General features: G+C 44.5%; 1 protein-coding gene across 1 annotated transcript; it reads left to right on the top strand.

Annotated features, from left to right (window-relative positions):
- Positions 1 to 358: 358 nt before the first annotated feature.
- On the top strand, positions 359 to 7,685 carry rps15 (ribosomal protein S15). Its single transcript, XM_086004535.1, has 4 exons — positions 359 to 459; positions 1,552 to 1,640; positions 3,109 to 3,343; positions 7,525 to 7,685. The coding sequence occupies exons 1-4, from the start codon at positions 457 to 459 to the stop codon at positions 7,636 to 7,638; spliced, it is 441 nt and encodes a 146-aa protein (XP_085860661.1). The 5' UTR covers positions 359 to 456; the 3' UTR covers positions 7,639 to 7,685.
- The last annotated feature ends 8,814 nt before the right edge of the window (positions 7,686 to 16,499 follow it).

Genomic DNA, 16,499 nt, shown 5'->3' on the forward strand with positions numbered 1-16,499 from the left:
TCCTTCCATTTAATCTGGGCAAGGTCACGTTTTATCACCCTATAATTAGCACTCACCCAGTCAAGTACACTGCCCTCAACTTTTCTGTTCATATACTGAACCTACTTACACTAGGGGGGGGGTCACTGTTTCCAAAATGTTGCTCTACATTTAGGCAACATATTTACTGTACTACTGAAAGATTTGTGTATTTGTAGTATTTTCTGTTTTTATATATATCCAGGGATTTTTATTTAATGTTTTAATTCCAAGGAGTTTTATTGATAGTCAGCTGTCCTTTGGATATATTCTTCCTCTGGACTGCCTCCAGCTCACTGACCCAGGTCTATCTACGCATGCGCACTGGATCAATAGTTCCCCCCCCCCCGTTCTGACCTTTGACACCCAGCGCCGAAATCGCGCGATATTTACCGCGTCGGAAACGCGATCAGTCCTTTCTAGCAGCAGCGGGTGAAAATGGTGGGTGTTCCGAGATGGCGGCGCCGAGAGAATGCAATGCAATCCTCGTCAATCCGCCTTCAGATTGACTCCAGGATCGCCGCATTGCCGATAATATTACAGACCCGAGTCTAAACTATGATGGCGACAAGTTATTTAGGAGGGGGAGGAAGTCGATTTTTAATCCAGCGATAGGGTGCCGGGATTGTGTGGGCCAATGTAATAATCGGCCGCGGTGGGGTTACCCCATAACATGGAAAAAGGCTTGTTTCAAAAATCTATGGGCCGGGTAACTTTTTTGATGGGGAAGGGAAGGGATGCCGTAGTGACCTTAATGTCAGAACCAGCTTACTGTGAGGCGGTGGGTTGAGTTTAAGGCTGGAATCCAGTCCCTGATGTCTGGAGTGCTCTTAAGGAAACACGGAACAAACAGGCTGCAGCCTCTCCCGGCTGCTTAGGTTCTGGCAACCTTGTATATAGTGTTTTTTAAGAAATATAATCGAGCTGTCAACACCAGCGAGCTGTGAGGGGGGTGAGTATCGTGTAGAGAGATTGATTGCAAGGCCGTTTAAACAGCAACATTTGGGGGGAAAAGTGTCCCCCTCCCTAGTATAAGTAGTTAAAAGTATATGAACAGAAAAGTTGAGGACAGGATACTTGAATGGGTGGTGTGTGGGAGGGGGTGCTAATTATAAGGTGATAAAATGTGACTATGCCCAGATGGAAAGAAAAATTGGCAAATAGAACAGCAAAACTGGGAAATATGTAAGCAGGATTTGGAAACGTTACAAATCAAGTACTTACCAGTAAGGTGAAAAGTGGAGTATAGTGAAGGCTGGGGTTCTATAATATGTTTGTTTGAATAAACAGATTTGATTACATTTCAAACTAAATACCTGTTTGGCACCATCAACATTTTTTTAATAGAAATGGGAGAGCAGAAAGTTGTTCTACAACACCCCAGTCATTTATTCCTTCTAGAAAAGTAGATAGTCCCCAGTGATGCAACCAAATGAGCTTTTTTACTACTGTGTCTTAAACTGGGGAGAACTGTGCCTACCTCTCTCTCGTAGTGATTTTTTTGTTGTCATTTTATATATTTTTTAAACATAGGCTGACCAAGTAGAGCAGAAGAAGAAAAGGACCTTCAGGAAATTCACCTACAGAGGTGTTGACCTGGATCAGCTCCTTGATATGTCCTAGTAAGTTCAATAAATAATTTCTGTTGTACCTGATTTTATATAGCGGAATATTCTGTGGCCATGCTATGTTTGCTCTTTCTGGTGTTCAGATTGCAGTGTGTTTGGTTTGATTTATGTGTATTTCAACTTTGCAGGTGTAAACCATTATGTTTTCAAACTTTTGGGTTGGGTCGGGGGCTGAGCTATTGACACATTGAAGGCCCCCCCCCCCCGGTCCTAACTCTGGAATTTTGTGACTTTTACCAAAGGAAATCTGTGCTATTTTAGCAGAGAATGTTTTACTAATGTGTGTGTATATATACAGCAAGAGAACTAAAGTTATACAAGTCAACAAATACAGCAATCTGATCTCAGATGGACAGAAATTTAGTCATCATAGGGTCTGGGTGGGGGTGGATGCCAGTTTGAAAATGAGACGTACACGCTGGTTGTGGAATCTTGCGCAAAATGACTCCCGATTTGCTGACCAGCCTTGCACTGTGGGAGAACCTTCACCACACGGACTGCAGCGGTTCAAGAAGGCGGCTCACCACCACTTTCTCAAGGGCAGTTAGGGATGGGCTTGCCAGCTGGGCTTGCCAGCGACGCCCACATCCCATAAATTAATAAAAAACAAACTTCAGAGTAATGTGAAGTAATGAGATGCTTGAGAAATATATGGCTCATCATTTTCCCAGCTGTGATGTGTGCTGATTATAGCATGTTTATACCTGCCCCAGTTGTATGATGCTGCTGCGTAGTGAATTCAGAGTTTTGGAATTACAGCAACACTTTTTATATTTAAAAAGAAAACTGCTTGTACAATTGCACAAACATCCCATTGGTCACTGGTTCTAACTGCATAGCTGCCTGGATATCAAGGGGAAAGATGTGGCAGCAGACTAAAAACTGAGTTCAGCCTGGTCACAGCCAGAATAAAATGGTGGCGGGGGCTTGCGGTTATGCAACAGGCCTATATATGTGCAGTTTTCCTTCTCGCCAGGGAGAGAAAAAGCTAGCTACTGTATGGAAAATCAAGGATGTGCACCCTTAAACTGTGACTTCATCATGCAGCGTGTGCCTACATTTTCCCCTCAAGTCTGGGAGTGCGCTGGAAAGAAAGCTTGACGAAAATGTAACAATTGGCACACAGGAAGGTCCTGTGAACAGCAGCTGTCCGAAAGATGACACCTTCGACAAAGCAGTCCCTCAGTACTGCACTTCCACATTCGATGTCCAGACTGGGGCTTGAACCCACAGCCTTCTGCCTCTGATGAATGCTACCATCTGAGCCTGGTTCTCACTTGGTACCAATGTATGCAGTGCTTCTGCGGGGTAATACAGTCTGGTTTCAGTGAATTTTAAAATGGTTAAATATCCAGAAGTGCCTAATCCTATTGTAAATCGCGCTAAACCTCTGTTCTTTTTAGTGAGCCTACAGCCTGGAATTCGACTGCCTGTCTCAGTGTTTCTGTTTTTTTGTTTTCAGTGAACAGTTGATGCAGTTATATTGTGCCCGCCAACGGAGGCGCGTGAACAGAGGTCTGCGCCGCAAACAGCAGTCCCTCCTGAAACGGCTGCGTAAGGCCAAAAAGGAAGCTCCACCGATGGAGAAACCAGAGGTTGTCAAGACTCACCTTCGTGACATGGTTATCCTCCCAGAGATGGTTGGCAGCATGGTTGGTGTGTACAACGGCAAAACCTTTAACCAGGTTGAAATCAAGGTACGGCGAATTTGCTCATGATTTTCTTTAATCATTTGGCAATTTTATTTTAACATATTAGATGTGCAAAGGTACAATAGCAAAGGTTGTTCGTATGATCTTTGAGTTTGTGCTGCATTATATTGACGTGCGATGGAGGCAATGCTGTTACCATAGTGATACAATGCAGAAGGAGGCCATTCAGCCCATCGTGCCTATGCTGGCTCTTTGGTAGAGCTATCCATTTAATCCCCCTCCCCTGCTCTTTCCCCATAGCCCTTTAAAAATAATAAATTCCTTCCAAGTATTTATCCAAATGGTGAAGCCTAGCGTGATGTGCCAATGCTGCTCGCACTGTGATCAGCTAACTCTGCAAAGACCCACAAAAAAGAAGCATAATTCAGAGCCCGAGTCAATCGGAGGCAATGAAACATACCCCAGTGGCTAGTTACAGAAACGGGAGGGTGAGCATCCCAGCTTTTAGATTGCGAAATCTTATTTAGCACAGGAAAGTAAGTAAAAAGAGAAACAGAAGTGTGTTGCACTATTGCATTGTTTTTGTATATGATGTGGCATTGGTGTTTACAGTGATGTATAGACCCTGGAGGTGGTTACTTCCTGTGCTGCAGATGGCAAACGTAAATGGTTTGCTGTGTTGACGTGTACAGGCTATCTGAATCGGGAAAGGTCTACAGCCAGAAACCTAACGTTGGACTGTACATCCCCAAATACTGGCACCAGAAGCCGAAATACGCCTGCAGCAAGGTTCCCTCTAATTTTATTTGGTCCGCGCGGCCCCTTTAACGGGCTGCGCAGGCCATTCAAAATTCCGTGCACGCGTGGTTTTTCCCATTTAAAAGCCGGCTGACCGGCTGCGCGGGACCTGCAGAGCGCTGCGCAGCGTAAGGGGGACAATGACCCGCGGCATCAAAATCTTGTGCTGAGGTTTCTGAATAAATGTTTCCATTTTTCAACGCGACGCAGCTGTGACTTTTTATAGATAAAGAATTTTTAGTGATTGTTAATAAACCTTTTGTCTCTGGGCTACCATCCACAGATTGCTCAGATATTATGCGTCTGATAACTTTCAGTGCAAATGGCTCCTCATAAGGAGCCTGAAAACGAGTGAGATTCATTCAAGCTACTTAATATTCAGCTCTGATCACCAATATGCGCTTCTTCAGTGTTACAACTGGACTGTAAATGCAACGGCTAGCAGTAACTTTGTCCCCTAAAAATATTTTTTTAAGGTAAATGGCTGCCTGTGCAAAGCAAAGCAGATCCTAATAGAAATTTGTATAACGCTATAATTTACCTAAACATCAAGCCCTCCACCACCGGCGCACCGTGGCTGCAGCGTGTACTATCTGCAGGATGCACTGCAGCAACTCGCCAAGGCTGCTTCAAGCCAGCACCTCCCAAATCCGCGATCCTCTGCCACCCGGAAGGACAAGGGCCAACGGGTGCATGGGAACGCCATCACCTCCAAGTCTCACACTATTCCCCAACCACACATCGCCATTCCTTCCATTGTCGCTGGGTCAAAATCCTGGAGCTCCATAGCTGACAGCGCTGGGAGAATCTTCACACGGGCTACAACAGTTTAGGATGAAGGCCCACCACCACCTTCTCGAGGACAACTCTGGGTGGGCACTGCTGGCTTTACCAGCGACATCCATTCCCAGGTAGTTTTTTTTTTTTAAGTCCGCTTAACCAATTTTTTTTTTGCCTCCTTGTGCTATATACATCATGCTTGACTTTTAAAAAAAACAAAACAAGTGACTTTCCCCAAGGCATGTCAGTCTAGACCGGTGGCTTTTAAAATTTTCCATTTGGTGTATTGCAAAGATCAAGACCCACTGGGGACTCCCTGTGCAAATTACAGGAAACTTTGGTTTATCCGGAGGTTGTATGTCCGGAAACCTCGATCTAACGGCAGAAATCAGCAGCCGTTTTCACAGAATCACACACAAACCCCACAGTGCAGATAGAGGCCATTTCAGCCCATCGAGCCTGCACCGACACATATCCCACCTGATCCCTGTAACCCCACGTATTTAATCCCCCTAACACTAAGGGTCAATTTATCATAGCCAATCAACCTAACCCGCACATCTTTGGACTGTGGGAGGAAACCGGAGCACCCGGAGGAAACCCACGCAAACACGGGGAGAATGTGCAAACTCCACACACAGTCACCCGAGGCCGGATTCGAACCCGGGTCCCTGGCGCTGTGAGGCAACAGTGCTAACCACTATGCCACCTAGCATTTTTTTAACAGTCAGGCTCTGGAAAGCATCTCTAGCTTAGCAACAGCTTCAGAGACGCTTCCAAGGTACGGGCCGAGTGTTTACAAGCTGTTGCTAAGCAACAGTGTTTGTTGTCAGATACGGAGCTGAAAACCTCCGTATCCTTCAACATTAGCGCTGGTCTATCCGGAAGTTTTGATAGATTGGCAGCAGCTCGGTCCCGTCGGTGCCGGATATCGCGAAGTTTCCTGTACTGCAAAGCAATGCCCTGTGCAGCTATCCAAAGGAAAGCTGCACATCATTGCAGAAAAAGGTTCATTTTTATTGGTATACAGCAACAGAAATAATGTGCTAATTCAGGAAATCTGATCACGGGTAGACCGAAATTTGACCCTAGGAACACAATGTGGAATTCACTGCTGCAAACCATTATTCTAAGTCAATACACGCTTTAAAAGGGGGAAAAAACAGTTGTTGGTAAAAAAAAGGAATTTGGAGAGTGGGGGTAGTCTGGGCGGCTTATGGAGGAAAAACCACAAGTGCAGGTTTGACGGGACAGACGCCTTGTTTCTGTGCTGTTGCATTTTGTTGCTGTGATGGGATGAGTCCAATTACAGCATGGGCAACGTTACTGCGGTGTGGTGGAGCCGCTGGTGTAATTCTCTGATCTGCCAGTGGGAGGTGCCGTGTGTAGGAGTTATAAACTAATACCTTGCCATCAAAAGAAGTGGAATCCCTCCTGATCGTTGCCAGTTTCAATTAGTGTGAAGTGCAGACAAGTGGCTTTTAACACCAGTGATGCGCATTACAGTATAAAACCGCTCTCCTGATGACTTGCCTTTTTAAACATTTGATTACATGATTTATTTAGATGGACTAACAAGCTGCTGGGTATTGGTTTAGCTTTTGCTTGTGGAAAAGCAACATGTATATTACACAATACGAGAAATAGAAATTGAAAACAAGTCAGTTTCATTGTCACTAATGTATAAATACCCACACATTAGATAAAAGTCAGTTGTACGGCAGGTTTATGAATGGGGGGGGTGGTTAAGGCCCTTGTTGCAATTATTCGAGGTGATGGAAAAGTCCCACCATCCCTTTATTCACCATCATTTCATTCAAATTTACAATCCTACTGTTTGAAATTTAAAGCTTGTTTCGATCCCTGCAGCCAGCAGGGTGCGTCGATCTACTTTGGCTGATGAGTAACCTGGATCAGCATCTAGGATGCTGAACAAAAGGCCCCCTTTCTTTATTGGGGAAGAAAATATTTGTGTTCTAGCCCAGAGCATGCATTGTGCTGGAAGCAATTTCTCCTGCACTTAAAGCTGCTAGTTAGAAGAATAAGGTTTTTTTTTCTGCAACGGTAAGTAAAAGTTTCAAAAATCCATAAAATCTAATGTCAGACCGAGCAGATGGGTAGTAAATCACTCGTGGCCTTGTAAATCCAAAAGTAGTTAATTGCATTCAGTTGAGAGAAACCTAACTAATCAGCACCGCCTATTTATGACTGCGCAATTTTGACCTAATTTGTCGCATACAACCAACTAGCTTTTACATTTCTGCTTCCTCTGCATTCTCCCACGTGTCTTAACACACGGTGCCATCTTTATTTATAAAGTAAATGTAATTATAGCTGCTTTAAGAATGGGATGGCATGCAGATCCTCTCCTTGGAAAAGTGGGGGCGATCACGAGCAACAATTTTGTTTTGGACATTGGAACGGTGAGGGAATGTGTACAAATCACAACTATGGTACATTAGTGTCTTGATATTGAAACAGATTGCTGCTAAAAAGAAAGGGATCGATCAGGTTAACGAACGAACATTAAATGTTAGTCCAGTTGAATCTCGAATGTTCCCTATTGTAATCCAGGAAGTTAACTTACGATGCATGTAATTCATTCATTCAGTTTGTTCTGTTAATTTTGATACTTTTTCCCTTTTCAGCCTGAAATGATTGGCCATTATCTCGGCGAGTTCTCCATCACCTACAAGCCCGTCAAGCACGGCAGACCTGGTATCGGTGCCACTCACTCCTCCAGGTTCATCCCTCTGAAGTAAACCGTTTACGATGGAAATGTTGTGTAAATAAAACTCATTCCAGTACAGTTTGGCTTGAAGTGTTTATTCTTCAGATACACAATTTGGCAGCTTTCCCACCTCCTCCAGCATTACTATGTGATGGGTTGAAGCCTAAAGAGTTTGTTTGAATGTGTTTGTTTGTTATACATTTGTCAGTTTTCCTCTTGCAAAGGTTTGATGCAAATGTTTTAAATAATATATTTATATTTTGCCTTGATCCTTTTAGATCCTAGTTTTTTTTGGGAGATTCAGTGTAACTTGTGATAATTAAATTGTCCTGAAACCTGTCATCCCACTGGACATTTCGGGGCTTTTGTGCACACTGGACCAGGCTGATGACCTCTCCGCTTTGCCCTTCACAGCATGTGAGTTGGGCACTCGGCCAACAGCCCAATTCTGTCCTGCTTTATTGACCAGATCCGTAGGGGATAGATTTGACAAATTGGTGAGATTGGATGGAAACTCTCGGGATGTGCTGACGCCAGAATTCCTCAGCATTGTCCTGTCATGGGGAGCTCTGCACCCGGGTTGTGAATTTGTAAAATCTTGCAATGAGTAAAAATTGCTGCATACGGGAATTTGTCTCGAGTGATGCCATTGAGGATATAGAATGCAAAATATGGTACCAACTCTCTTCACATGGCCAAGGACCCTGTCAATCTAAAATGGAGGATCCTGTCAGCATAAAATGGTGGTGAAATGTCGACATCGCTGAGTCACTTGTATAAGAATTGATCACGTTGAGAATATCATTTCAAGAAACAGAAACCAGAAACTGTAAAAACAGCAGAAAAGTAAAGAGGGCTAACCATGATACCTGATCTTTTGTTAACGAGGCTGGCACCCATGATGTCACACCTTGCTGATAGGAACAATAGCAGAAACTATACAAACATTAGGTGATTGCAAACGCATTACCATAATGATTAGGTGATCGTGAAGCCATTACCAGGATATTTACTTAACTGTAACCCACTCAGTAAAATGTGACTTTATTTCAAACTGCCAGGCCAGGAAATCAAATTAAATGTATACGTGCCCAACTCGGGATTGGTGCAGACTGTACGATGTGTTAATGTCTTCTCAAATGCAAGTATAATAATGTAGCACACTGTATGAGGACTTACTTGCTCTGGTGGAACCTGTCGGACTCTACTGGAGTCCGGACTGTGCTGTATCAGAGTAAGTCTCCCGGGATGACGAAATAAAACTGTTGAACGCAACCAACCGGTATTTGACTCAGTGGTTGTACTGAACCAGATTGAGGGCAAAAGAATCGGACTCAACATTTGGTGTCAGAAGTGGGATCTGAACGGACGATCACCGAGAATTCGCGAAACTAAGAGCCGAACTAGTTTTGGACGTGAGAGGAGGAAATGGGCCCCCGGAGTGAGTATGTTTAAATTTACCACCTCGGTTTTCCTCTGATCCGTAAGTCCGATAAAAGTTTTGCCACTCGCTAATTCTTGTGTGATGTCCCGACGAGATCTGGGTCAATCTGGCGAATACTGTGTAAACTTAGGAAATAAGCATCCAAGTCGGGTAACGTGTCGACCTCGAATATCACTTGGTCCGCTCAGGCTCCGATTGGACTAAAAAAATAGATAAGTAGTGACTTTAGATTCAAAGAGAGAAAAGGAAAAGAATACTTGAAAGAAAGTAAAAGAGAGTCGGGGACTCTAGAGCTATAGCAACTTGTACTCGGGGAGTGCAAGATAAGGGTCGTAAAAAAAAATTAGGCTAAGAATACCTGTACCAGGCGGTGACAGAGGCTAAATATAAGTAGAATAATTGAGGTTTAAGAATACCTGTACCAGGCGGTGACAGAGGCTAAAATTACTATTTGATGAACATAGACGACTCAGTGTTTTTTGTTTGGTCTAAGTATTGTACTTATTGTATTGTGGTGTTTAGTTTTGTGTGCCGGTATCCGTGAAATATATGAGACACTTGTAAAACGTAACTCGAATCCTGAAAAGGAACCCTTAGTGTAAGAGAACCATGGGTAATTACCTAGACACAACGAGTGACGAGGGCAGTGCCCTACAAACATTGTGACAAATACCTGGACAAAGCCCAATAATTGAGACAACTCTCAGGGGGTTTAAATAAAAAGTTAGGCAGCGAACACTGGCCACTAGGGGGTCCCAAAAGTTTAGAAACGGTTAAACAAGCTCAAGAAATGATTTGGAAAAAGAACATGGGAAGTAAGACTAAAAAACTAATGGGACTCTGGTGACAGTACTGCCAAGAAATTAAAGACAGTTCCCTATTAGCCAGCTGGCAAGAGAATGCTGTTAAGTTAGGAATAAAGTTAACCGAAGGAGGGAATCCTAAACCCGTTGAAGTACTCAAGAGAGAATGTGCTCATGAGAAAAGGTCAAAATCTGAAATGGCGCCAGAAAAAAAAGATAAAAATTAACTACGTAGTTCAATGGTTGGCCTTGCGTTGACCGAGGGAGACGGAGAAGATGAGGATTTAAACAATTGGACAATCGCGCCACCTCCTCAGCCACCCCGATATAATAACATTTATCCCGACCAACCTCTTGCAAATCCGACTGGCTTGATCCCTATTACGTCCGTTACCAGTCCACCGACACCCTCCCTTACTGTCCCAAGTCACTCCCCAATCACGCCGACTTCTGATGTTTATATAAACCCTGTTGCTTGTCGAACCCGATCGAAAGATCCAACAAATCCCAAGAAAGACGTGAAACCGGGGAATACCCCTAATCCGAATTGGCAGGAGAAGAAGAAACGTAGACCCAGACAATTAGTACAACATAAACCAGTAAAAACAGATGACACTGACTGATGTAGTGACATTACTGATTCTGAAGACAACCTTTCACCCTTAAACAGTTTCGACTCAGAACCCGAAGTTAGCCTTACTAAACCAAAACGAACGCCCAGAAATCTGCCGGTAAGAACAATGCCAAACCCGAATGCAGCGGCTGCCGCAGCCAACCCCACCATAGATGTATTTTTCCCCTGGAAACCTAATGAGATAATGGCTATCCTAACCGGTATGCCAGACAGGAAAAAGGCGCCCGCTCGGTTTGTGGACTCTCTTCGAACCACGATACAGGTGTACAATGCAGACTCCCGAGATCTATGGGCTTTGATTCAACAAGTTTTAACTCCTTCCGAACACAATAGATTTTTGGAACACCTGACTCACCCCAATCATGCCGCTTTAGAGACCGCCTACGCCCTCACAGCTGATAGGGAGCGACACTTGCTTGCAGCACTCAATGCTACACTCCCAAAAACCTATCAATATATCTAATGTCCTAGATACTAAGCCAAAGAAAGATGAGGGACCTGAGGAATTTTTGGAGAGATTCTGTGAGGTTTATCAGGGACAGTCGGGGGACACCAATTATCAAGGAGGAGCCAATTCACCCCAATTCTGCGCCATTCTGATGAACTGTCTTCCGGCTGCTGTGGCGACAGCCATTAAAACCAATAATATGAACTGGGCAGAAAATACTCCAACTCAAATGACTAGAGCCGTAAAGTATTATTGGAAAGAGTAAAGGTTCGGAGAACCAACCCCAGAAGACAGTTAAAAACAGAATATGTCGTGAAGGAAGTCCCAATTCAACCACACACGATAGACAGGACAGGGTATCAGATGGAACCTCAATACTGTACCCCTGGATGGGTAGACTCAGAATTATGGATATTCCACTCATCCAAACGGCCCCGATGCTCCTGCATACGGCCTACCCTACGCCCCTCCACAACAGAATTACGGAGGTAGAGGAAGGGGTAGAGGACAAGGACGGGGATACCAAGGTCCAAGACGAGGGCAGTGTTATAACTGTGGAGAGGATGGCCACTGGGTCAGAGACTGCCTATCCTTAGCCCCTGGAGACCCACCTAGGAGAGGCAGGGGAAGATGGAGAGGAAATAGAGGAGGCAGGGGAGGATATACCAATTTCTCCCAGAATAATCCATTCCCACAGAATTGACTGGCTAATCTAGTGGTCAGCAATTTACAGTCGGACCGAGAACCCTTATTAATGTTGCAAATCCAGGATCAATGGTATCCCTTTTTAGTAGACACTGGAGCTGCCATGTCCTCTGTCCAATCGGACCTTAAACTTCCCCCGATCCAACAAGACCCAGGAATTATCAGGCTTCCAAGGTCAAATGACCAAGTATGCTATGTCAGAACCAGTTCAGGTGACCTACATAAATGAATCTGTAACCCACCAATTTGTAATAACTACCGGCTTGGACTGCAATTTAATGGCCAGAGACTTACTATGCATTCCAACTCAAACTTGATTGTGGTGATGAAGGAATAGCAATAGGACATTGGGCAAATAAAAGGCAATGTTATGTTTCGACTACACCTCAATGGTGGTCCCTCGACCTCAATGCATCCTCCTATCATGTGACACTGGCATATGATCGAAGTGGAAAGGATAGGACCCTTGAGTATTTTAAAGATCAGGAAGGTACCGAATGGACAATCTACCTCAAGGCTGTAGTAACTGGACCTGAGGGAAAAGCAGAGTTTGTGCAGGTTCCCTTACACTTGTGGAAGCAGCCTTCGACAGTGGCCCCTCATATCACGCGGGAAGTTAACCAGCCTTTCCACGCCAAAGATTTGGGGCCCATGGTAAAACGAGCGATCGATCAGGCAAACCCTGAATGCCACCAGCCGCAACAGTTACCCGGAGGTCTGATGGTCCAATTTTACCAAAACCCTGAGCCTAGCCTGACAGTGGTGCACCGTCATGTAGGGAAAGACATACTGGAGTATGTGAATCCCCAGGTATGGGCCGAAGACCCAACGCATGTAGATCTAACCGGCATAAAACCCATTGAGATCCCAGTGAAGGAAAATGTGACCTTGCCAACGGTACGACAATACCCTTTGAAACACCAAGCTCTTCCGAGTATAGACAGACTCATTAAGGGATTGTTGGAGCAGGGAATTTTGGTAACTTGCCAATCCAGTTGTAATACACCCATCCTGGCTGTTCCAAAGCCTGGTAAGCCTGACCAGTATTGCCTAGTGCAGGTTTTACGAACAATAAATGCAATTGTTCAGCCACTTCATGCACTGGTACCTAATCCAGCACACATCTTGGCCTCGATACCTACTGATGCTAAAGTTTTTGCGGTAGTCGATCTCCAGCACGCCTTTTTCTCCCTGCCATTGGCCGCTACTAGCCAATACCTTTTTGCCTTCACGTACAACGGTCAGCAGTATACGTGGACTCGATTACCCCAGGGCTTTGTGAATTCACCTACCCTGTTTTCGCGGTGCCTTCAACAGCAATTGCAGACACTGACCTTAAATCATGGTTCCAGTCTGATCCAGTATGTGGATGACCTTCTCATTGCTAGCCCTGATGAGCTAAGTAACAGAGAGGATACTATTCAATTGTTGAACTATCTATCAGACTTAGGATATGTGGTATCTCCAGCTAAAGTACTAGTGGCTCAGACGACAGTTAAATTTCTTGGAGTTATATTATCAGCAGAAAACCGCAGTTTGGAAACTAGCCGAATACAGCCAATATACGAGATGCCAGCCCCTAAAACGGCCAAACAAGTCAGGCAGTGGCTGGGAATGGTTAATTATTGTCGACAGTGGATACCTAATATTGCAGTATTAACCAAACATCTGACTCCCTACACGGCTAAAGAGGGAGAGTTTGAGCTGGAACTAGAGGCACAGCAGGCATTTGAGGAATTAAAACAGGATCTGGTCCAAGCACCAGCCCTGGGACGACCCCTGTATGATAGGCCATTTCAGTTATACTGCACAGTAATGAACGATTGCTCAACAGCAGTCTTGACCCAGAAGCATGGAGATAAGCATCGACCGGTAGCTTATTATTCATCAAAAATGGATCCGGTAGCTCTAGGACATCCCTATTGCACCCAGATCCTTACAGCCATCTACAACAGTCTACAGTCAGCTGCTAACATGACACTTCAGCAGGACATTACTGTGTATAACTCTCACTCAGTCACTGCGTTATTGGGGCAATTGCAGACCCAACACCTGACTACCGCCAGGCAAAATAAGTATGAAATATACTTACTGAACAATCCTAGGCTTACATTTAAACACTATCAACCCTGCCAGTTTCCTTGCACATCCGCCCTCCAAGAGTGATGAACCAAGCCATGATTGCTTACACCTCATTAAGGATGATACCTCAGTCCGACCTGATTTGTCTGACACTCCTATTACGGATCCCGGTATTACTATGTATACAGATGGCAGTTCTTCAATTGATGAGAAGGGAAAACGAATTTCTGGTTATGCAATTGTGAATCAGGAAGGTGTCACCTTAGAATCCACAGCCTTTGAATCCCCAGCAAGCCGAACTGTTTGCACTCATACGAGCTTGTACTTTGGGAGAAGGATTACGAATTAATGTATATCACAGAATCACAGAAACCCCACAGTGCAGATAGAGGCCATTTCGGCCCATCGAGCCTGCACCGACACATATCCCACCCGATCCCCGTAACCCCTACACCAACACATATCCCACCCTATCCCTGTAACCCCACGTATTTAATCCCCCTAACACTAAGGGTCAATTTATCATAGCCAATCAACCTAACCCGCACATCTTTGGACTGTGGGAGGAAACCGGAGCACCCGGAGAAAACCCACGCAAACACGGGGAGAATGTGCAAACTCCACACAGACAGTCGCCCGAGGCCGGATTCGAACCCGGGTCTCTAGCGCTGTGAGGCAACAGTGCTAACCACTATGCCACCGTGCTATATACAGACTCTAGATATGCCTTTGGAGTAGTTCACGACTTTGGACAATTGTGGAAAAATAGAGGATTTCTAACCTCTTCGGGCAGTCCGATCTCACACCGTCAGTTAGTTTCAGACCTCTTGCAAGCCCTTTTACTCCCCAAACAGATAGCTGTGATCAAATGCTCTGCCCATACCACTGGCCAAAACCCGGTAGATATAGGAAATCGCCGCGCTGATCAGGCGGCCAAAAATGCTTCTAGGAGTCACCAAATGATTGTGCCCCGAATGATGAGGCAGACTAAAAATTCCAAAAAGAATCAGTCTCCCTCGGAAAAACTAATGCCAACCATCCAAGAGGTGATTAAGTTGCAGGAGGACGCTCCTGATAGTGATAAGCATTTGTGGAGAAAAGTGGGATGTGTATATAACCCTTTATCAAAACTCTGGACTACTCCCGCGGAACAGACTTGCATGTCTGATGAGCTAGCTTTATGGGTTATTGAATGTGTACACTTTGCAACTCATTGTGGTGCCAGGGCAGTGGGTGATTTGCTTCTAAGTGCTTGGTGGCATCCAAGGCTTCAAGCAATAGCACAGAACATTAGCAATCGATGCCTGATTTGTCAACAACACAACTCTGGAAAGGGAGTGCCTTGCGAATGGGGAAAAACCCCTTTACCTGAGGGTCCCTTTGAGACCCTGCAAATGGACTACATTGAGTTGGAAAGATGTCAGTGTTACAAATATGTACTTGTCATTGTAGATGTATTTAGTAAATGGATCGAGGCATATCCAACCATAGACAATAAAGCCTCTACTGTTGTTAAGGTATTGCTGAGAGAGATCATACCTCGGTATGGTATTCCAACTCGGTTAAGTTCTGACCGGTCCTCACTTCACTGCCCAAGTGAACAAGGAACTTTGTACCCAGTTGAACATTCATCAGCCATTGCATTGTGCTTATCGACCACAGGCTGCAGGACTTGTCGAAAGAACCAATCAGACTCTGAAGAACAAACTTGCTAAACTGGTAGCCGAAACCGGCTCCACTTGGTTGAAATTGCTTCCTGTGGCTCTCTTTCAGATCCGCACCACACCAGCGGGTAAAGCACGACTTACACCTGCTGAGATTATCTATGGTAGACCACTCAAGACTCCCTGGAACCAAAATGCTCCTACAATGGTGCATTTTCACCATATGACTGAAGAAATGACGACCTATGTCTTGGCTCTTACTAAGGTTTTGCGCGGGCTGCATTCACAGGTCCGTGCTGCATATGGTGAACTTCCTGACTTATCTGGTTCTCTAAAAATTGAACCAGGTTCGTATGTGATGGTTAAGAACTGGACTCGTAAAAGTCTGGATCCCAGGTGGGACGGTCCCTATCAGGTCTTACTAACAACCCCGACTGCAGCTAAGGTCGAGGGAAGAAGCGCATGGGTGCACTTCCACCACTGTAAATTGATTGGAGAAACCAATCAAAAGGGGGGGGGGAGATAATCAGCAAATCAGTACATAATATAGTAGATTTTACGAACAATCATTAATTTTATTTTGATTGATCAGCCATTGATAGGAGACTACAGAACTCGTGTTCAGCCTTGATAGAGGTGACTGCAGTTTTTACGAGGTCTGGTGTTGTGTTTGGATTGTTCTGGCCTGCTGAAATCATACTCTTATTATACGATTTTAATTTTTAATTTTAAAAATTTTAGTTTTAAGTTTTTAACTTTTGATCTTGTGTAAGCACTTTGTTTTCCAGATTAATAGTTAATAAGTAGCATTGATTGATCACCAAGAATCAAGATGAGGACTTTATTACTGCTTCTGAGCGTTATCCTGCTCGCGGGCGGGGCGTTCAATCGACTGAAGAAATGTAAGAAAATCACACCTGGAAAAACAGTCCATCTGTGCCGAAGAGATATTCTCCAGTGCAAAGACAAGAATCTTAAAGCTTTCGGATCCTGGAACGTGACTAAATGGGACTTCTGTAATGGACTATTAAAACAGGAACATCGGGAAGTACATTTGGACAATAGAAACAGATGGGGTTTGCCATGTTGGCACCAAAAATGTACCTGTAGGA

This window comes from Somniosus microcephalus, chromosome 13, assembly GCF_052327205.1.
Source record: "Somniosus microcephalus isolate GS21.2 chromosome 13, FLI_Smic_1.0, whole genome shotgun sequence".
Taxonomy (NCBI): domain Eukaryota; kingdom Metazoa; phylum Chordata; class Chondrichthyes; order Squaliformes; family Somniosidae; genus Somniosus; species Somniosus microcephalus.

Bases quoted from the DNA above. Each gene is read 5' to 3' on its own strand.
- rps15 (XM_086004535.1), top strand. The intron at 1,641-3,108 runs GTAAGTTCAATA...TTTTGTTTTCAG, and splicing joins CAGCTCCTTGATATGTCCTA to TGAACAGTTGATGCAGTTAT. The intron at 3,344-7,524 runs GTACGGCGAATT...TTCCCTTTTCAG, and splicing joins TTAACCAGGTTGAAATCAAG to CCTGAAATGATTGGCCATTA.